The 23,296-nt window shown below is 40.7% G+C and overlaps 1 protein-coding gene across 1 annotated transcript in view; it reads left to right on the forward strand.

Moving 5' to 3' along the window:
* The first annotated feature begins 2,689 nt into the window (after positions 1-2,689).
* frmpd2 (FERM and PDZ domain containing 2) overlaps positions 2,690-23,296 on the forward strand; it is a 28,725-nt gene continuing 8,118 nt past the window's right edge. The window contains exons 1-19 of the mRNA XM_078290787.1: positions 2,690-2,813; positions 4,296-4,459; positions 5,108-5,173; positions 5,275-5,454; positions 6,348-6,423; positions 6,514-6,601; positions 7,259-7,412; positions 8,402-8,473; positions 9,049-9,223; positions 10,035-10,170; positions 10,293-10,431; positions 11,375-11,527; positions 12,333-12,518; positions 13,706-13,865; positions 16,191-16,271; positions 17,225-17,332; positions 18,137-18,253; positions 18,774-18,955; positions 20,030-20,128. Coding sequence (XP_078146913.1) covers positions 2,693-2,813; positions 4,296-4,459; positions 5,108-5,173; positions 5,275-5,454; positions 6,348-6,423; positions 6,514-6,601; positions 7,259-7,412; positions 8,402-8,473; positions 9,049-9,223; positions 10,035-10,170; positions 10,293-10,431; positions 11,375-11,527; positions 12,333-12,518; positions 13,706-13,865; positions 16,191-16,271; positions 17,225-17,332; positions 18,137-18,253; positions 18,774-18,955; positions 20,030-20,128 — 2,457 coding nt within the window. The 5' untranslated portion in view covers positions 2,690-2,692. The remainder of the gene's footprint in view (positions 2,814-4,295; positions 4,460-5,107; positions 5,174-5,274; positions 5,455-6,347; positions 6,424-6,513; positions 6,602-7,258; positions 7,413-8,401; positions 8,474-9,048; positions 9,224-10,034; positions 10,171-10,292; positions 10,432-11,374; positions 11,528-12,332; positions 12,519-13,705; positions 13,866-16,190; positions 16,272-17,224; positions 17,333-18,136; positions 18,254-18,773; positions 18,956-20,029; positions 20,129-23,296) is intronic.

A 23,296-nucleotide genomic window follows, 5' to 3' on the forward strand; every position in this document is an offset into this window, starting at 1 on the left:
TGTAGAATGACAGTTTTGATCATAGTTTCTCTGTTATCTCTCTGCCTACAACACAGATAGTCATGGGATTCTGGACAAAATCATATCTGACAATAAAAATATTCTCAGATTGGGGTCCGTGGCCCTAATGTGGACTAAACTAGGGGTCCTTGATATGAAAAAGGTTGAGAATCACTGCTCTAAGGCACATACAGACAGTACCTTGTAACTGCGATGTGCTTGGTTCAAATCCAACCCAGGACCTTTGTCACATCTTCCCCATCTCTTTCCTCATCTTTCCTGATCTTTCCCGTCTCTCTCTCTCTCTCCTTTCATCTGTCTAAAAATCTTAGAGAAGCGCCTGACTGTCGCACCCCGCTTTTATGTTTGAAAGGTCAGGTACCGCTAGGATGTCATTTTGGTATTGCTCCTTTTCTTTTATTCTGGTTTTCATTATTTTGTTTGACGTCATTGTGGTTGTCAGTCATTTTTGGTTGGATGTTTCCACATCATGGTGGTTGGTGTGATTGGGCGCCTTTTGTTTTGGTTAGATCTTGTTTTATTTGTGATATCCTTTTCCTTGGCATGGGGAGATATGTTTTTTTTTCCAGTTTTTTATCACTTTAATCTCTCACCTTGCTGCAGACTCTCTGGTGAGGTTTGATCCCGGGCCTCCAGGCCACATCTGACTGCAGAGGCGATCAGGGCTCTGAAACACCAGAAAAATCTCTGGGTAGAGACATAACACAAAGTACCAAAGTGAAAGGGAAAGAATCTGGGTAACGCTTTATTTTCCGGGTCCACAAGGTTCTTTCCAGGAAACTTCCTAAGAAATTAACAGTTATCAGTGTGCGTTTTAAATGTCTGCCTGGACTGCCTGGATATTTATGATGGCTGCTATAGATGATTTTGAATTATTGTGGTTTCTGTTTATTGATGTGCTTTCAATGGTTTATATGCTCAGGTATACAGTTATCGATATGCACTTTAAATGTCTGCCTGGACTGTGATGGTATTTATAATGGCTGCTATAGATGATTTGGATTATTGTCGTTTCTGTTTATCTGATTTAATGTGCTTTAAATGTGTCAGTTCCTTTCTAGGAAATTATTAAGAAATTGCAGACCCAGAAAATAAAGCATTACCCATTTATTCATAGGCATAGGCAAGATGACATATTCACATTTTCACTTCAAATTTAATATAATCATGCAAATGGGTATATATATATGTAATAAACAATAGTGAGCTAAGGTCATACTGAAAAACACGGGTCCTTAATTATACTTTGACTTGGTTCAGTTCCCTGAAACCAGAACTTCCTGGGTTCAGATCCAGCCTGCGACGTTTGCTGCATGTCATCTGCCAATCTTTCCTGTCTATCTCTGCTCTCAGCTATCAAATAAAGGCAAACATGCCCAAAAAATAATCTTAAAAAACTATACTTGGGCTAAATCTCTTTTATATTGCTGAGTTTACCACCAGATTACTTCACTTTAACTTTCAAACTTGAATTTTAAGAATACTGCTAGTATATTTCCTTCATCGCATGAAACACTTACTGGGGGGCGCAATGAAAGGGGAAATCCTGCCGGCTCCCTGAAAGCCAATTATGGAGCCGGTTGACAGGCGTGAAATGTGTCAATACATGAGAGAGAGAGAGAAAGAGAGAGAGAGAGAGATGGTGGAAGAGATTCTCCTGTATTGACCAGTATTAATGCCATTAATTGCCCACAGATCGCTGCAGCACCCTGAGCATGAGATGGGTGATCTCATTACAGCATATTGGCAAAACAGTTTGTTCATTTTGCGTCAACATTTCCCTTCTCAGGCACGCGGTGGAGGCTGAACCCTCCTGACCTCGGCTCATCCACCTGCTTATGTGCACAGTACAGTTTACACTCTCACAAAACTAGGTCATGTACCTGAAAGGAGGTCCATGGTTGTGCCCTTGTTACCCTTCATATAAGGTTACATTTTTTTAAGGGTACATCCCAAATTTTTGGACAAGGAATTAGAAGAAATATCCTGAAAATTGCATAAATGTAAATCCATATGCTTATTGCTGGAATTCCTATTACATTGGGGTTAAACTAAATAATAGTGTGAAACCTTGTTGTAATTTTTGGAATTTGGAATCAGTGTCTACTTGTGTCATCATCAAAAACTGTATGTAATACCTTCCACTTCCCCTTTCTCTTTTATATATATATATAAAAAAGTACTCTTTGAAAAGGTACAGATATGTCCCTGATTCCTTGTGACGACTCGATGTCCTCTCCTCAGTTTTCCTCCTATCTCCCAAAAATTAAGCACATCTTAGGCCACGCCCCTTTTACTTTCTCAATTTTGTTCCTTTGCAGTATATAATTCCATAAAAGTCAACACAAACATCTGACAGGACAGATTAGATAGCGTTACATTACATATTTCTTTCTTTAGGTGGCCCTTAACTGGAAAACTCTGCATAACATAACTGGGAAAGCAGATATTATACTTGTACTTGTACATTTTGTACCAAAATGACACTTTATTCCTTACTGTCTTCCTGTCTCAGTATTGGCTGAAACCCCCTAAGACATTTAGCACTGCCATCCATCACAATATCGACGGCTGATTCTGCAGCTGCATCTTTTTCTTCTGCATAAAACAATCTGACTTGGAGCTTTGTGCTTGTGTGTGTGTGTGTGTGTGTGTGGGTGGGTGTAACAGGATGGGTACGTTTGTGACCCTGGCAGAGGTGCTGGAGGCCCGGGGTTCACCGCTAGAGGAGGATGAGGTCTGGTGTCTGCTGCTCGCCACCACTGAGGCCTTACTGGACATCTCCAGCAAAGGTAACCAACCACTGACCACGCTTCTTCCCTGTTCATTCACCAGATATTCACCTATTATTTGGCTACAGTAATGAATAACAAGTAAGGGATAATGTACAGCAAGCCGGTAATTATCACAAAATAAGCCCTGACATAAGCCCATAGGTAGTTTTACATAGTTACGTTTAGAGCTGCAACGATTAATCGATGAATCGATTAGTTGTCAACTATTAAATTAATCGCCAACTATTTTGATAATCGATTAATCGGTTTGAGTCATTTTTTAAGAAAAATAAGTCAAAATTCTCTGATTCCAGCTTCTTAAATGTGAATATTTTCTGGTTTCTTTACTCCTCTATGACAGTAAACTGAACATCTTTGGGTTGTGGACAAAACAAGACATTTGAGGACATCATCTTGGGTTTTGGGAAACACTGATCGACATTTTTCACCATTTTCTGACATTTTATAGACCAAACAACTAATCGAGGAAATAATTGACAGATTAATCGACAATGAAAATAATCGTTAGTTGCAGCCCTAGTTACGTTGTCTGCTGTTTGAAGCCAGCAGGGTCGTCCCATTATTTTCTGATTGTTGGTACAGTTCGGTTTCTGAACTGCTAAGCCCGGCTGTTTTGAGTCAGTCAGTTCCTTTCGCCTGTGATTGTTGGAACAATTTGGTTTCTGAACTGTTAAGCCCGGCTGTTTTGAGCCAGAAGGTTCAGTGATTCCTATATTCTATGATTGCTGGAACAATTTAGTTTAGTTTAGTTTCTGAGCTGTTTGAAGTCAGAAGGGTCAGTCGTCCCATCTTTTTGGTTGTCGGTACAGTTCGGTGTCTGAACTGTTAAACAGCCTGCTTTGAGCCAGTTGATTCAGCAGTCGCTTTTCTATGATTGTTGGAACAATTTGGTTTCTGAACTGGTGCGTGGGCTGTTTCAAGCCAGTCAGCCTACTATTGTTGAGAAATTATTAGGTGGGATGTAAGCGAAGTGTGAGCCTAAATGAAGGTGCAATGTCAGGGCAGCACAGGTGAGTAGGGTTGATCAGTGCTAGTTGTGGAGCAAGACTGGAGTGGGAGGTCCCGCCACAACTCACAGCTGAGCCTTCTGCAGGTGTTGTGAACCTAATTCAACAAAATGAAAAGATTGGAAGCCACTTCAGTGCAGAGGGTGAACGTTTATTAATTGCTTAATGCTGAGCTTGAATCACATTGCTTATCCTGCATATCTTAGCCTTATTGTTTTGTGCCTACAAAGCAATTAACAAACTCTCACCGTCTGCATTTAAATGGCTTCCAATCTTTTCATTTTCTTTGCTGCGGGCCTTTTGGGAGCCCATCGTTTTCCCCACTGTTCTCTAATTCAACAAAATATCTTTCCTCTACTATCCAAGGCAGCTTTCTACATGCATGCTGACCCAAAATAGCACAAGTGAAAGTTACATCAGATCCTTTGCATTGGTAGATGTCTCACTGATATCTATTATGCTCTCCGTTCAGGTCCGGGGAACATGTGCAGTGTGCTGAGCCCCGGCTCGGTGCTGCTGTCAGCCAGCGGGAATCTGGCCTTCAAGAGCTGTGCCCGATACGAAGATGTGGCCTCCTTCACGGCTCCCGAGGTCCAGCAGGGTCACGCCGCCTCGACCAGGACGGCGGCCGAAAAGGTTGGAAAAATATGACTTGAGGACCAGTCAAATTTGAGTGAAACTGCAGATCATCATAGCTATGTAAAATGGAGGATCCAGTCTGTAAAACAACATTTTTATCAACCAATGAGCAAGTTACCTACCATCAGTTTTAATTTTGTGCTGTCAATCATTGTGTAAATCCCTATTTGCATGAGAGTAATATTACCAGGGGATGTGAAGTGATTTGTGATAATTGCAGAGCTCTTTGGTTATTTTCCAGCACAAATTTCCTACCATATTTTGGGAAAGATGGAGAGAGTCTTGAGAGTCTCTTGATGGTACTAATCCTGTGAAAATCGAACTCTCAGTTATTTCAGCTGTGACTTCTTCTTCTAGAAGCACAATTCTTATCTTCCTTCTGTGATGATCAATAAAGACAATAGTAGAATCAATAGAGGAAGGTTTTAAATGCTTTTTTGGGGGGGAAACTTCAAGTTTTGCTTTGCTAAATCAGGAAATTACCAATTGTGAAATCTTGATAGTTCCATGCAAATAGGGCTCAAGACGAAGTGTCACTTATTTTCAAGTGTTTGATATCTCATTTTGGAACACATTTTTTCACTAACAACCTTAACCAATAGTAGAGGCATGTATCTTGAATATTTTCTGTCTTCTGTCCACCAGATGGTTGTGTACTCTCTGGGGATGACGCTCTACTGGTGCGTTGATTATCAGCTACCTCAAAACCAGGTACTTTTCTTCCCTGTCCTTCCCTATCTCATGTTCAAATCACTCAGTCTTGTTTGTGTCAGTGTTCACGCCTCTGTCTTTCCGTCACCCGTCTCCTCCAGCCGGTGCAGCTGAGCGGCGCGCTGGACGGTTTGTTGTTGAGTATGTGTGAGGACATGGTGGTGCGGCGGACCGACCTGCTGACGGTGCTGGAGACCTGCGAGCTTCACCACAAGGCCGCCATGCTGCCTCCTGCCGAGCGGCTGGTCAGGCAGCTGGTGGAGGACGTCTTCAGAGACTCGGTGAGGGGACGGGGGCTCGTGCGGTGGCTTGCTTTGGTTTGGTTTGGTTTGGTTTGGTTTGACTAGGTTTGGTTTGGCTTGCTTTGGTTTGGTTTGGTTTAGTTTGACTGGGTTTGGTTTGGCTTGGTTTGGTTTGGTTAGGTTAGCTTGGGGTAGGTTTGGTTTGATTTGGTTTGCTTTGCCTTGCTGGTAACACTTTACAATAAGGGTACATTAATTAAGGGTTAGTTAATGCTTAATAAGCATAAACTAACCCTTAATTAACAGTTAACTAATGTGTCTGGTAATCATTTACTAATGGTGTTCATGTTAACTAAGGTATTAATTTATACATTGTTTAATAGTCATCTTTATAAACTATTAAATAATGTATAAAGTAATACCTTAGTTAACATGAACACCATTAGTAAATTACACATTAGTTAACTGTTAATTAAGGGTTAGTTAATGCTTATTAAGCATTTACTAACCCTTATTAAGCATTAACTAACCCTTAACAGTGTACCCTTATTGTAAAGTGTTACCGCTTTGCTTTGGGTTGGGTTGGGTTTTGGATTGGTTTAGTTTGGTTAAATTTGGTTTGGTTGGGTTAGGTTAGGTTGGGTTAGGTTAGGTCAATTTCTTATCTGTAGGCAATGTAATCTGAAAGTAATCAGAATATCAGAAATTAGTTTGGGCTATACATTGGACTATGTTACTGATTACAATTTTGATGATGTAACTTGTCCAACCCTCGCGCTATCCTATCTGTTTACCCTGTGTGTGGGTGCATATGTGTGTGTATGTACTGTATCTGTGTGTGTGTGTGTCTGTCTGTGAATGTGTATAACACTATAACTACTGATATCCAGACTTCCTGCTTGTTTCCTTGAGCTCCAGTTATCTCTTTGCAGGTTGACCATGTGTCCATGGCTGAAAACGGATCCAAACTCACAGACCGCAGTCAGATGATCAGGGAGAGATTTCACAGTAAGAAACCAGAGTTTTGAAACAGACGCTAAATGTCAACCGATAATTTTGTCAGATAGAAGTAAGAACCAAATAAACTTTTTTTCCCAGGAGGCTCTTTCAGCAACTCAACCTGGGCGCTGAGGAGGAAGTTCTCCAGAACGTTCTCAGGAGCGTCTTATCCATCAGAGCCCACCGGGTAAGAAGAAACAGATCACACACCTGATAACAGTTGTTTCTGTGAAGCACTTTCTCCCTGCTTTGCCATAGACCTGACCATAAACCATGCAAAGAAATATAAAGCGGGCAGGGAAGACAAAAAAACCCAGAAGAGGTTATGAAAACATCTTACCCCAAAGCTGCTATATATTTGCTTATTTGTGATGTGAATTTTATTTTTTTTTATCCTTTATTTAAGCAGGAAGGTCCCATTGAGATACAATATCTCTTCTGCCAGGGTGTCCTGGTCAAGATGGGCAGCAAAATGAGATAAAAAAAAAAAAAAAGGTTTCATATAAAAATACAAACGGGGACAGGTTAAAAAACATACCAAAACACAACAAACAGGCATAAAACATACAGGGATCAGGGGCTAAGATCGAAGATAGAATCATGGAAAATAATGGCACATGTTAAAAGCAATGACATTGTTCTGTAAAAACTGATTTTAAAATATTCATCTAAATCTATAATCTATAATCTAGGTATTTACAATATGTGAGCAATCAAACAATTCAACCAGGAGCCCTGAAAGACCGTGACATCTTTAAAGTCTGTTTGATCTGCCAGCCATCATTTCATGAGTGACAGATCCCGCTTCCCATCAATCTGAGAACTACAAACTGATTTTTCCCAGGATTCCCCCGGGAGTTCGGCAGAGGGAGAGCTACAGCAGCTGGCAGCAGATTCCTCGCAGCCCCTGCAGCCCGTACGTGGACAGTCGCCATGCCAACCCACGATCCCTCACACACTTCGAGTCCACCATGAGCCTGAATGATAAGAGACTCAAGGTGAGCCGGAATATTATGTTACCTATGTTATATGCTGTGTTATTATGTGATAGAATATTACACATTGATGCTAAAAAGAAATGTTGTGAAAGTGAATCAAATCACTCCAGTGAAATCCCCCATCATGCACTTCTCCTGCATCCATTCTGCATTGGTACAATTCTTCCTTGAACGCTCTACACTAAAGGCGAATTGGTATATTGTAAAACAAAACTCTCGTGTTTCTCAAGTCCTTATAACTTCTGAGGGATGAAAAGAGAGCGCAGCTTGATTTTTTTTTCCCAACAGTTCCTCTTGGGGATGGGGGGGGGACAAAAGCAGCTGTTCAGTAAGCATTAAAGCGGGACTTCTACAATGGCTGCATCTCGGTATGGAAGGATTTCAAAAACATTTCTGGGATTAATGGGTTTTGCCTGGAAACAGGATTACTCCAGAAGTGTAAAATGCTGCCTGTCTTGTGCTCCAAGAGGGTTTTAAGCGAATGTTCAAAGCAACTGAAAGAGGTTTCAGTAGACTCAAGTCCAGGGGTACGACTGCGTGTCATTGCTTCGTTCCGGCATTTCAGAATGACACCGATTGACCTACGGGACAACATTTTCTGATCGCATTTTCACGAAATTTAAGGGCATGATGCGTTGGCCGCTATAGCATTTGTTTACCAAAACTTGGGGTATGATCCATCTCCCCACCGTCATTTTACATTTTCAAAATTACACTGATCAGCCCAAGTGGAGTACCTCATAATTTGTTCACTCAGTCATCCATGTGTCAGTCGCAATATCTCAAACGCCACTGATCCAATTTTGACAAAACTTGGGGGAAATGATGCATCTCACCGCTCCATTCTTGCATTCCAAATTACACTTATTGGCCCAAGAAGGAGCTACAATCACAGCTCTAAACAAGGAGACATATTTGTCACTGATTGCAGGGACTTCATTATTCGTGGGGGGGCGACATGTTAACTGTTGCCTTGTTTCCTCTTGCAGGACATGGGACCCGAGTTTGTTAGAATGCTAGATGAGCCGCTGGTTGTCTTGGAGCTGCCTGGATCCATCGTGGTGAGTTCTAGACAAAAGCAATCGAACCCTGTCACCGAGTGTTTGGAGAGGCTTTCCAGTAGTTACAAGAGACACACCACCATGATGAATAAAACTAAAGATTGCAAGATTATTGCCTCCCTCCCTGCCTTCCAAAACCTGGTGGCTTACTGTGCTTCTTATTCTACTAAAATTATAATTTTTCCCTGTTAACACCACAACTTGAACACCCTTCCACTGCACACAAATAAGGCATTTTCTTTGTTTTGTCAGGGAAGACGAGGCGATAACATTACAGTCATTAATTTGTTGTCACTCTTCTAAAATGCTGTCGCTTCTCTCATAACAATTAGTAGTCACTCTGTACGCGTTATGTGACAGGCCTCTATAAACTGCTTCCACACCAAAATCCTACAATGATTACAACCATCACAAAACTAGCTTTTGTATTGTCTTCTTTGGCATTTTATTGAACATACTAACCCAGGACAGTCCTTAAGAATAATTCAAAATGTTGAAAATCATCCTGTGTAAAAAATCACTCCCATTCTGTAATTCTGCATCCAAAGTGACGACATTGTTTCTCCCCTTTGCAGTCAAAGAAAGGGAAGTCTCCGACCACCCAGAGGGAGCTGAGTGTGGCGATGCCAAACGGCCAGAGCATCCTGGTCAAGTGTGAGGTGAAGTCCCGAGGAGGAGACGTGTTCGACATGATCGTGGCTCACTCCAACCTGGTGGAACATTTCTACTTTGGCCTTGCTTACCTTGACGGTATAATGGAGCAGAAGGGTTTAGAAATGTCCGATGAGGGTGAGAGAGAGAGAGAGAGAGAGAGAAAGAGAGAGGTTAGATCTGTGAATAAGTGGATGAGTAAGTAACTGGATGAGTAAAAGAGAGACTGATTGACTTACTGTCTGTCTGACTGAGTGACTGACTGTTTTTCTGTTTGACTGCCTGATTGATTTAGGGAGCGTTCACACCCAGAATGTTCAGAGCAGTTTATCCAAACTCTGCAGCGTTTCCTCCTTTAGTTCAGTTGGTTTCTCCAGGTGAGAACGATGACCTTTGAACTCTGGTGGCACCAAATAACGGCACTGAGAGTCTCAGTCCTCTAACAAGAGAACTGCGGTTAATCCAACCAACTACAGGAAACCACCCCGAAACACAAGGGATTATGGGTAGAAGGAGATGGATGTGGTTCCTCACGCTTGGAAAGCCGAGCAGAACAAAATGAAGTCTGGGCTGATGCTCATATTCAGATATTTCTTCATGTGTTCTTAACTGCTATGAACACCACAGAAGAAGAGACAGACAAGTCCATCATGCTGTGATAAAGTTACAGAGACTGGAATCAGATTTGTTCGCCCTGCTTGGTGTGTAATTGGTCAGTGTGAATCTAAACAAGCCAAACACAAAAATACAACAAAGTCAACTTTTCCACTCTGGTTCAGACCGAAGAAAACAAACTGTAGGTGTGATCGCACCCTCAGGAGAGGAGTTTGTGTGCCGTTGTTACCAAGTCATACAGTACTGTCACACTGTATCTGTCAACTCTGTGTCATTATTTCTCTTCTCCGGTCAGATAATGAGTTTTTCTTCCTGGAAAACGACACCAAGATTTCCAAAGTTGCTCCCGACAGCTGGAAGAAAGTGCCTACAACCACCTTTGTCCTTTTCTTCCGGATCAAATTCTTTGTCAATGACATTTCTCTTCTTTTGTAAGTGTTATGCTTTTCTTTCTTGGGTCATTATCAAGAATGAAAACCTAAACCCTCAGTTACAGCATGTGACTCCTCCTGTCATTCATAACCCTCCTTATGTGTGTGGTGTTTTCCATCAGGCACAAACTGACCCGTCACCAGTACTACCTCCAGCTGAGGAAGGACCTGTTGGAGGACAGGCTGTCCTGCCATGAGGAGACGGCTCTTTACCTGGGCGCTCTGGCCCTGCAGGCGGAGTACGGAGACTGCATGCCTGAGGTACAGTGCACACAGGCTGGGACAAAATATGGTTACAGACATTGTCCCACTTTTTACTAGATTAGTGCTGAACTTGTGCACCACACCCTGGGGGATATATTTCTTTTAAAAGTGGAAGCTACAAGGAAAGATGTTTTGTTACAATATGCTAATTTGGTCCTGTTTTAGAAGATCCAAGACAGAATTGTTGCTGGTACTAATACAGGATAGATACATGATAACTGCATGAAGGAGGCCTTTTACAAAGACAAAAGCACTACATATTGAAAATGATTTCAAATATCAGCACCTAAGGTCGACTTGATCTAACTGACCAGACAATTTAAAGGTGCTATGTGTAGAATAAATGTAAACATCAACATATTATTGTCAAATTAATTGTGATACCTTGCTATAATGACTGTAAACAAACGAGACCGTGGTGGAGACGATTGGTCGCCTCTATCTGACACCAGTTGTATTGCTAGTTCTAGTGTTTCTCCACATTAAGACTACATTTCCCACAAGCCCCGTTGCTTCCTGCCCCCCCCCCCCCTCCCCCTCCCTGAAGAGGATCAACATGTTGGAAGTGATTTCTCCATCTTCCTTTCCCTCCTTCCACCATCTGCTGCCAGAAACTCTTTCAGCTTTAGCTCCGTTTGCTCTGGAAGAACAGAACCTCTTCCTGTTTTGTGCCGTAAAGCGATCCAGCAGATTTCCCTCCAGATCCACCAGGTGGAGAAACTATGGAGGATGAAGAGTAGAGGCTGATAGAGGCTGATAGGCTGACACTGATGCTCTAGTTTGTTTACAGTAATCATACTACTGTCTCAGAATTAATGTGGTAAAGATTTATTGATGTTAAAATGTTACACATAGTATAGCACCTTTAAAAAGAGCTATGGCATTACATTTGCATAAGTAAAATTGTACCAGTGAAATGCGTGTGCTCTGTTGTGTGCAGGTGTATGGTAGGAACTACTATCGCCCTGACCAGTACGTCTCCAAGAGTGTGATGGAGAAACGTGCCTTGCCTTACATTCGACAGGAGCTGATGCAGCTGCACACCAACAACGCCCAGATGCTCACTGACGAATCGGAGTTTGAGTTTCTCAAGGTGACAAAATAGTAATATTTGATATATATATAAAATCTTCAGTGACAGGCAGAGTCAGAAAGTGAAGAGGATTTTTCTCTGAGATTGCCTGAGGCTTGAATTCAACTAAATTTGCTGTATCAGAAGGTAATGTAGAGAGTTTCATTATGCATCAAAATCGAAGCGATTTTTGGATCCCGTTTGCCAATAGTTTTGTTCTTAATATGGATGAAATAATGTAACTAGAAATGACGTATGACCAAGTTATTACATATTTTAACATGTTAATGAATTTACTACGTTGCTAACAACCATGGGACGGATGTTGCGTTATCCTCGCTTCACAAATCCATGAAATGCTGGAATGCTAAGCTAAGTATGGCTAGTGATTTTTTACTCATTGCAGCTTCAAAAAAACATCAGAATCCACCTTAACAAATAAAGAAATGCATACTAAAGGAACCCTCGAAAGCGTAATAATCAAGATTAGTGTTGTACTTAGTTTAAGCCAATCATTTTACTCCAGAATCCCTTATTTGGGCCAAAAAATCATGTCACACTGGAGAGGACTATAATGTCTGAAGCCAACATCAAAACACCAAGGTGTTTTTGTACTTCCTGTAGATCCATTACATGTTACCTGGCCTTAATATTATGGTTACTCTTTATTTTTTATGAACCCCATTCATTAGTCTGTGATCTGGAGATACAGATAATGACTTTTAGCTCTAGGACTAATATCAATATGACATAAAACAGAGTCAGCACTTTCTTTGGCTGTGAGACCCATGAATATTACTGTATTACTGTATTACTGTCTTTCCAGGTGAGTCAGCAGCTGCCGGAGTACGGCGTGTTGTTCTACCGGGTGATGCGTGAGAAAAAGCCCGTGGAAGGAGCGATTATCCTCGGGGTTTGTGCCAAAGGAGTCATCGTCTACGAGGTTAAAGATGGCTGCCGGTCCACCGGTCAGACTTTCTACTGGAGGGAGACGGCGACGATCTCCTCTAATGTGAGTGGAGGACTTGCAGTCTCATTTTACTCCATTCATTCTCTCTCATATAAAGTCAAATAACAATGAGAAGAAGAGGTAACCCTATAAATTACAGGCCAATTATTACTTATTATTACTCAGTAATGACTGGAAATAAGTAATATCCAAGCAATAGATGTAATAAGTAGTTATAGCATTAGAGTGACTGGTAATTACTGAGTAACATACAAGTAAAAAAAAATGTTTTTACCAGTAATTGTATTAGATAAGTGGCACTACCACACCCTTTTGAAAACCTAAAAAATAAACTGTCTCCAAATTTATCTTCCATTCATTACAGAAAGTGACTACACCTGTGCAGAAACAATCAATGTTTTGTCATTAGGTTTTCATTTGCTTATAATGTAGAATACATACAGTAATACATTATATATTTTAGAAAAGACATACCAGTACTATGTACAATATTCAATACTCCATACCAACTCTACACAAATAACAACAGAAAACAATAGAAACCCCAGAATGGGCCTAGACTGGTAAAAAAAAATAGATATATTTATATTTACTTAATATAATTACTAGTCATTCTAATGCTATGTTGAGTTATTACATCTATTTTACTTGGATATTACTTTATTTCCAGTCATTACTATGTAATTAATGGCCTGTAATTTAAAGGGCTACAGAAGGAGAGAAAAATCAGTTTGTTGAAGCTTGTCAGGAGTGTTTTCACATCTCACAGGTTATTTCACTGAAATCTCACATAAGCAGCCTCTCACTCATGCACTGAGAGACAGCATAATGACGCTGATAATGATAATAATTATAATGATAATTGCCCGCCAGCCTGATGATTAGATGTGCGCTGGCTTCCTCGTACACAACATTATATTACATCTCTGGTGCAAGAAGACTGGAAAAGGACACATTGGAAAATATGACTAAAATGGATGTGACAAAAACTAGAGAAAAGACTTAATAACCTAGGACTGAACAAAAACTAAATTAGATTCACTGTGGTGAGTGAAATGATTAAAGAGGCTAAAACGTGACTGGAATTTAGATGGATGGATGGAACCAGCTGCTTCTGCTGACATTTGCAGTCCTTTTGTATTCCCTTTATATCCCTTTATATCCCTTTATATCCCTTTATATCCCTTCATATCCCTTTAAAACTCTTTAATCTTTTCCTGTTCCTGCAGAAGCGTAAATTTGTGATAGAGAGCCGCGGCAGCAAGAAGAAGCACACCTTCATCACAGAGAGGTCCAAGATAGCCAAATACCTGTGTAACCTCTGTTCTGCCCAGCACAAGTTCAACAATGAGATGAACTCCCGCCAGCTCAGCCGCAGCCTGGTCTCAGGTCAGTTTGCTGTCACCATCACTATTGTTTACATTTGCTCCCTGTTTCCATTTTATAGATTCTGTTTTTATTTGTTAGTTGCTCAAAGGCAGAGCTGCTCTGGCGGCAGAAATCATCTGATTGGTTGAGTTAAGCCTCAGTGGGCGGAGCCAAAGAACCACAGTTTTTCTGGCTAAGTAATGTTAGACTGAAACTCAATTAAAGACAAGAGAGGAGGAAGCTAATATTATGAAGCCTAGCAGTCTGCTGCTAACTGAAAAAATGCAATCTATCCATACTAAGTTATCTAGGTTAGCTAGTTAGCTAGCTGACCTTCAAGTTCAAACTAGCCATACTAGCCTATAGATATCTAGGTAAGCTAGTTTGCCTAGCTGCTGACCTTCAACATCATGAATAACATGGTTATGAATGAATGGAAAAAAGAAGCTATTTTTGATTCATATTTTCACCAGAGTTCTTTCTTTGCTATTCAAGTTTCCGAGTTAACGTTAGCTAGCTTGCGCTGTGAAAAACTGTGGTTCTTTGGCTCCACCTTTTGAGGTTTGACTCAACCAATTAAATTATTTCTGCCTCCACAGCTGCTTTGCCTATGAGAAATGTATAAATACCAGAGATTAGAGAAAAGATGAAAACTAGACATTGATTAAATGTGATTAAACTAATGGTTTCTTGCTCAAGCAATTTGCATTTGTTGACACACTTTACTTTAAATACCTCCTCCATGTTTCTCTCCGTTTGCCTGCAGAGGAAAACATCGTGCAGTACGCAGCGGTGTGCCGCGCTCAGGGCGGCCGGCTCAAGTCCTCCTCGTGTTCGGAGACGCCGCAGGACGACAGCGGTCTGACCACGCCGCACAACGACTCCATGACCAAGCTGTGTGACGACGTCGCCGCCAGGATCGAGGCCCGCATCAAACATAAGCGCCAGAGCCTCAACGAACAGAGGTACAGTCTTTCAGTGGGTTAGGGTTAGTGGTTTCAGTGGAGTCGTATAGAGCTCAACAGTGACCGCCCACTTTTGAACGGCTCCGGTTCCAGGAAGTGAATTTCCCATTCATTCCTCCACTGACTTTTCAGAAAATCCTTATATAAAGAGTTTTAAGCCTGTAACCAAGCCAACCAACTACGAGATGAATCGTGACCATAAAACATTTGATTCGGAGCAAAAAATAATAATAATTGGAAAACGGAAAGAAAAAAAAAAAAAAAAAACTTTGCCTTTTTTTCTGTTTTCCAATTTTTTTTGCTTTTTGCTTTCTGAAACGTCAATGGAGGAATGAATGGGAAATTCACTTCCTGGAACCAGAGCCGTTCAAAAGTGGGCGGTCACTGTTGAGCTCTATTGTGATGATATGGCGATCACCTGTCAATCAAACAGTGTGGGCGGAGCTTGGATTTTCTGTTGATGCAGTTTGACCAGAGACCAAAACAGAGATTATATGAAAACGTTGCAGATGATTAACAAGCTGAATGATGTTTTTCAGGAGCTAATATTGATCATGTACATTCATGATTATGGTTTTCACTATATGTGTTCTCTGTGTTTCTGCAGCACCTGCTCCAGCAGTCAGCGCAGCAGCACTGGCATGCGTTCCCCTGCCTGCTCTCAGAGGAGCGGATCTGAAGCTCGCTGCAGCTTCTCAACTGCCAGAGGTAAAACTGTACACTGTACACCTCCTGCAGCTGATGGGTATACTGTCCAGGGTTAATATAAGGGACATTCACGAACTGAACTGAGAATGCATGGGAAATTCCAATTGAATTTGTGTGTGAGTGTGAAAGTCTCCCAGCTGTAAGGAAACAGAATGTGAATTGAATTGGAATGACAGGAAACAGAATTGAATTCCATTAAATTCCATGAAATTCCACTTCTGAGAGTTTGTCTCGACTCTAAACATTATAAATCAAGACATTATGAGTCAAATCAAATAATGTATGTATTACCATTACATGTTCTGCATCAAATACCAGCTGAAAGGCTTCTTTAACATTTTATGATATTCAGTATTGATAATATACTGTATAACACTATGTATAATCTCAGGTATGTGCTTAGAAAAAACAAAAAAACATGGAATTTCACAGAATTTCATTGAACTAAATTGAACTTTCTGAAATTCCAATTCAATTCCAATTCTGTTTCCTGTAGTTTTTTCAAATTCCAATTCCTCAGTTGAATTGGAACTGCTAAACCACTGGTCCGATTTTGAAATTGTATTAGAGATATTGTTATTGATTGGCCTGCATCATTTGTCAAGGTCGACATGTTTACTTGTTTTATTATTATGTTGGTTAATGTTTATGTGTTTTACCGTATGTTTCACAGATACTCCGACCAAACAAATGTCGTCTTCAGACAGAGAAGTCTTATGTGTTTCCTTAAAGAAAGACCCAAAGCTTGGCCTTGGTAAGCTGACTCACACTTTATCACACACACCATATAGAGATAGCTATTGTAGAAATCCAATTTTTCACTGCGTGTTGACGTTACAAGGTTGAGAGTCACTAGAGTTTTGTGTTACAGTAAACTAACATTATTTATAACAATTTCACAATGTTATTACTTTTATCAACAATATGTGACTCTTATGCACATACAGTATGCATGCTACTATACAGTATGTGTTTGAATTGAATGAGTGAATGATGGTATTGTCTGATGCAAAAATTAATAAAATGCTTAAGGCAGGCAGGTGTCCTACTGGTAATGGGATTTATGGAATAGAATATCATGGAAATATGAGAGGTGTTTTCCAGTCAGGGGAAGTCAGGGAATATGGAGGAATTTTACAAATCAGTCACTTCAGACGTTCATTGCATTAGATGTTGTTGTTCAGCCCAGCTGCAGTGGAAACCTGTTCAGCACCGTTAGAACTGTTCAGAGCAGAAAAACATTAACAAACCAGGAAGGAATTAATTTGGTAACACTTTACAATAAGGGTACACTAAGTTAAGGGTTAGTTAATGCTTAATAAGGGTTAGTTAATGCTTAATAAGCATTAACTAACCCTTAATTAACAGTTAACTAATGTGTAATTCACTAATGGTGTTCATGTTAACTAAGGTATTAATTTATACATAATTAAATAGTTTATAAAGATGACTATTAAATAATGTATAAATTAATACCTTAGTTAACATGAACACCATTAGTAAATGATTACCAGACACATTAGTTAACTGTTAATTAAGGGTTAGTTAATTCTTATTAAGCATTAACTAACCCTTAATTAATATACCCCCATTGTAAAGTGTTACCATTAATTTTTTAGATCATGGAAGCGCTCCTTCGTTCTGTAAAGTCATGGATAAGTCATGTCCTCTCTCCTGTTAAAAGTGTTTACCTGACTGTGTCTCCAGGTGTAGTGATAGTAGGAGAAGACACGGTGGGGCGTTATGACCTGGGGATCTTTGTGGCCTCCATCGTGCCCGGAGGACCTGCTGATAAGGACGGACGCATCCGACCAGGTAGAGCGTCACCTGGAAAAACTCTCGTTCTTTCACCAACTTCAGCAACACTTTTGACTGCATGCTAAGCGAACTACTGCTGCACTTTGCTCCATTCACAAGAGAAATTAATTGATTTTCTGTTATCTGTTGTTGGAGAATTGTGGGTTTTTTTTCTCTCCGTTCACTGCCATTATATGGAGGAACAGTCTGAAAATCACACTTCTAGCACATAAAGGAACGCCAAAGCAGAGCAGGTTTGCCTATTTACAATTATTGGTAAACGTTTTATTTTCTTCATTCCATCAGCATAAGTTTCCTCCGAACGGATTTCGGTGTTCCACTTGTTCAAACTGAAAGGTTTAATAAACATAAAGAAAGAGATTCACTTCAAAACAATTCAGCAGCATGACTAGTTTTTGTTATATATTGTCAGAATCTGCTTTGTCGGCGTTCCTTTATGTGCTAGAAGTGTGATTTTCAGACTGTTCCTCCAGACAACGGCAGTGAATGGAGAGAGAAAAAAAACACAATTCTCCAGTCTGCTCTACCGGAGCAACAGATCACAGAATCACTGATTTGGGGGTTTTATCATGGAGGAAGAGACACAACCCAAGATACTACCAGAGTTCAACAGCACAAAAATGGCTGCAGAGACTGAGTAGTTTTTCTTACTGTTTTTTACTGAAACGGTGGGAAGTGGAGTAGGGGAGGTTTTTGTGGGATTCAACCCCAGGCCAGAGGGGTCACACCTGGGTTTCAGAAGTGGAGAGGGGGGGGGGGCTCTAGACCCCAGCAGCATCACTCTTTGACCTTTGCCCTCAGGTGGTCGTCTGATCTCTCTGAACAACACCAGCCTGGAGGGAGTGACGTTCAGCGAGGCAGCAGAGGTGATGCAGAGCAGCCCAGAGGAGGTCCAGCTCATCATCTCACAGCCAAGAGGTGTGTGTGTGTGTGTGTGTGTGTGTCAGGACGCTGTGGCTGTGACCCTTGCACTTCTTACAACTGGTTGCGTACGTGATCCATATTGTGATATACATCAATATCGAATATAATCTATCTATAATAATAATCTCTCTTACCCAAATCTGAGAATATTTTTATTGTCAGATATGATTTTGTCCAGAACTCCATGACTATCTGTACTGTAGGTGGAGAGATAACAGAGAAACTATGATCAGAACAGTCATTCTTCTATGTATATTCTCTGTGTTAACTTCTTGTAAACAAGTTAATGGTGAAGTTTAACAATTCATCAATTTGCTGGGGACCCCCTGGAACCCCCTCAAGGACCTCTGGTGGTCCCCGGACCCCACATTGAGAACCACTGGTCTACGTCACTTTGAATAGGAACGTCAGCTAAATTCCTAAAATGTAAACACAGTAAAAATGTGTTCTGTGTTCAACCCCGACCACCACGGTGTTTCATTAACCGACTCCATTCTGTCGCTTCTATCCCCAGTCGCCTTTCCCCCCAACAATGTCCGCTGTCCCGTGCCGAGGAGCGAGGAGTCCCAGGTGCCGCCGGCGGCGGACGGGCCGTCGGGAGAGGACAGCCTGGATGAGATCGTCTCGGTCATGATGACGCCGAAGACCGGCAGCCGGCTGCACGTCCCGCGCGACGTACGCATCCTCAACGCACAGGTACAGCGGGTTAGGGGTTCGTTTTTGTAGCAGATATCTTTATTTATATATATATTTAAAGAGGCATTAAGTCATCTATAACCTCTGTTGATCTCTATTGGTGACCAGTAGGAATTGCGACAACATTGAAAATATTTCCTCCTACACAAGTCTCTTCCCCTTCCCAGTTACGGTGGCATGTAATTGACAAAAACAATAAAGTCACATTTTCACGATAGATGCGTAAGCTAGCTAATTAGAGCAGAGATCCAGCAGAAACGTGTAGTGAAGAGGTCAAATATTATGATGCCGAATACTGGAAGGTGCTTTCAAAAAACGCACCTGTCTGTCACGCGGAGTGCGGTCACAGTCTTGCAGCTCTGCACACAATCTAGTAAGTGATGGTTGCCATGGAAGCAGACAACAATCAAACCTCCTCTTGTAGCCAAAAAGTGAAACATCAAACAGCAAATGAAACTACTTGCATTTTCATTGGTTACACTCATTCTGGAATTCTGGTTTCCCATGTTTTTTAAGGGGGTTTGGGCTTGAGAACGAGGCTTATTAGCCTTCGTAGCTGAAATATGTTCCAAATTCCAGTGGGCGGTTTTTTGCCCAAAACTGAGTATGAGTCAGAAAGTGAAAGTTTTGAAAGCCAGAAATCTCAGCAGATGATCAAGGAATTGATGAGTCACTGGTACTGATCAACAACACTATCACCCCCCAACAGATATATTATGGTCACTTTGTACTATGGAGAAGCAAAAATCTTACTTATTGCCCCTGTAATGCTGCCAGTAGTATGGATGGATGGATGGATGATGGATGGATGGATGAATGGATGATGGATGGATGGATGGAACAGCGGGTGATGGGTGGATACATACACAGAGATAAATAGACAGATGGAGGACAAAAAGAAGAATGCCTCCATGTGGATAGTTTGAAAATGGATGCTCCAGTGAAAACAGAAAAAGGAAGTAACGGTTCTGTCTGTCTGTCTGTCTCTCTGTGTGTCTGTCTGTCTCTCTGTCTGTCTGTTGTCTGTCTGTCTGTTGTCTGTCTGTCTGTCTGTTGTCTGTCTGTCTGTCGCAGGACGGCTGCTCCCTCTCCTCCTCTCTGAACTGTGTCAGACCAGAAGAAATCAGTATGGAGCTCAGGAAGATTGCCGGAAGTCTGGGCATCAGCATTTCTGTGAGTAATAATTTAACACACACATACTCAGAGACACACACACACACACACACACACACACACAAAACCGCCTAATCACCATTTTCATTCACTTATGAAAACACTATTCCATATTTAGTCCTAGATGTTGCATCCTGAATGGCAACAGATGGAGAATAAAAGGAATAATGGATGTTTATGCTCTGATGTGACCGAATGAGAATAGCTGGGTTTCCATCCTAGTATTTGTTTCGAATTATGATGTACTGAATTAGAAAAGCTAAATAGAAACAGCGAAAATTGCCACAATTTCCTCAATATTGCAAAAAAAAGTTATTTTGTTTGCTTGAAATTGATTTTTTTGTCAGTGAAATTATGCAATAAATAGCAATGGAAACACATTTGTCAGATATATAATGACGTAGGCTTGGCATGATCGGCCTGACGAATCATAAAAATTCATCAGAGTAAAATATCCGTCAGGTTGTAAGTGTAGAAATGCGATCGGCTATTCTCAGCTGTTGTTATCGAGAGCTGTGGACCTCCAATATGGCCGCCAGAGGTTGTGTTACATCACCTGAAAGCCCTCTATATTTTCCCTATGTCAAATTAAAAATCCTTTGCATCACCTGTAACATGTGATATAGGGTTTTAAGTTTAAAAGTACTCACATGGCAGCTGACAAGTCCTCTGAAATACATGAGCATCACAATAATATTTCATTTAAAAGGTGCACATCATGAGATGAAAATGAAAAAATAATAAATAGTCACATAATAGATGGGATAAACAGACATTTCAGCACATAGCCGGGTAAAAAAAACTTGGAAGGAGGAGTTTATGGTGATTTCTGATGTGTGAGGATGAGATTTGGCTTGGAGATGCAGCAGACCAGTCCGCTGCATCGTGCTGGTTTATCATTTACACCCTGCTGGACTGGTTTGGCTGGAATGTAACATGAGCAGCAGAGAGCAGGGCAGAGTCTCTACAGATCCACAGCATGGTGCAGTAATGGCTACACTAAACACACGCTAATGCAAATCTAATACCAGTAAAAGTGTGAATTAGTGAGTTAATCACCTCAGCTGTCATTTTTAAGCCTGGCTATGTAGGTTTGATCCTGTTTGAGCTTTTGCATTTCATTGTCTGAATTGGATAATCTAATGCTTCAGAATCCAGAAGACCAGAATTCACTGCTGTTCTCTGGCAAAACTGTAAATACATTACCTTCTGATTGATGGAGCTGACGATTATCAACTATTTTGATAATCGATTAATCGGTTTGAGTCATTTTTTAAGAAAAATACGTCAAAATTCTCTGATTCCAGCTTCTTAAATGTGAATATTTTCTGGTTTCTTTACTCCTCTATGACAGTAAACTGAATATCTTTGGGTTGTGGACAAAACAAGACATTTGAGGACGTCATCTTGGGCTTTGGGAAACACTGATCGACATTTTTCACCATTTTCTGACATTTTATAGACCAGATCGATTAATCGAGAAAATAATCGTCAGATGAATCGACAATGAAAATAATCGTTAGTTGCAGCCCTAGAGCTGACTGCAGGCTCCTGACTCTCATACCCAACATGCCACCAGCAACAAGGCAGGATCGAAGAAGAAGTAACAACAGAAACTGGCTCCAGGAGTTCAGTGAGCTGCTTCAAACACCGGCTCAATCTGCATCTTTTCAACTTAGCTTTTAATTAACATCGCCTGTTACCCTTTATAGTGTTTTTTATTCTTCTGTTTTATTGTTTGCTTGTCATTTTATGAGTTGATAATTGGCATAGAGGGACATTCCTATGCTGGATTATTTTTGATTTTGAAATTTTAATGTCATTTTAATGTAATGTAATGGTTTTTACTACTTTTATTACTGTAGGGACAAACAACAGATTCTGCACACTGCCACAGACGCCCTGACGAACAGAAAATGCTGTACAAAACTGCACAGGAACTCATAATTGACTATTATTTATATTCTACTGGCTTCAGTTCATACTACAGAGTTTATACTCTATTTATAGAGGTGTGGACTGTCCCAGTGTCTAGATCAGAGTTGGCAACCTGTCGGTGAGATCCACTCCTCCCTCGACCAGGGAAACTATCTAATCTATCTAAACTAATTATATATTTTAATTTATGGGACCTTCACAGGACGGTTTTCCTTGCCAGCCCATCTGCTGAACGCATCACTGTAATTTTGATGCTTTGTTGATTGTTTGTTGTTCCTTTTATTTTACAGCACTTTGCAACTTTGTTACGACAAGTGCAATGCAATTATTACTGTATTATAAGAGTTAGACCGATACATCCCCCACTGATATGATGGAGGAGAGGATCTGATTTGACTCAACAGCTTCAGAAGTTTCAGTCTGTAAAACCTGCAGTGAAACCTGCCTCACTCTGCCTAAGAGCTGATAACACTGAAAGAATTTCATTGATCTGGTTGTGGGGGAAACTCTTAATCCTTGTCATTTTTGGACATGAAAATAATTATTATCATTATTATAAGTAGTAGTAGTATTTTGTATTTAGATTTAAAGCATTTGGATTGAACCGTTGGGGAAAGTGAGTAGGACAGTAACTCATCAGTAGCGGGTCATGAGGTTTACCCCCCCAATCTGATTAACCTCTGTAGTGTGGGGATTAGAGAGAGAGAGGGAGAGAGGGAGAGGGAGAGAGAGAGAGAGAGAGAGGGAGAGAGGGAGAGAGAGAGAGAGAGAGAGAGAGAGAGAGAGAGAGAGACCAGTCACTAGGGATGCACCGATATATTGGCAGACTATCAGTATTGGCTGACGTCAGCTTTGAAAAGCAACATCGGTATCAATCCGATATTATTTTTACTGCCAATATTTGGCGGATTGTGGAATTGGCATGTCGCTTCATACAACAGTCAAATTAGCAACAGAATAAAACTAACAGTAAAACTACTTAATTAACTTAAAATAGGCCTGTCTGAAAAGATTCACCTGTTTTGCACCTGCAGTTGTAATAAGCATATCGGTATCGGCTGATACGGGTGGGAAAATATCGGACATCAGTATCAAGTTTCTTATTTATTTTCAATTTACATAAAAATGCATTGCAGTTCTTGATCACAACAAGCCTCACGTCATTCAGGCAAAAAACACATAAGAGACAGGGTGAAAAGAATAAGGACACATAAGAAGCAAGATAAAAAA

The sequence above is a fragment of the Centroberyx gerrardi genome, chromosome 20 (assembly GCF_048128805.1).
Source record: "Centroberyx gerrardi isolate f3 chromosome 20, fCenGer3.hap1.cur.20231027, whole genome shotgun sequence".
In the NCBI taxonomy this organism is placed as follows: Eukaryota; Metazoa; Chordata; class Actinopteri; order Beryciformes; family Berycidae; genus Centroberyx; species Centroberyx gerrardi.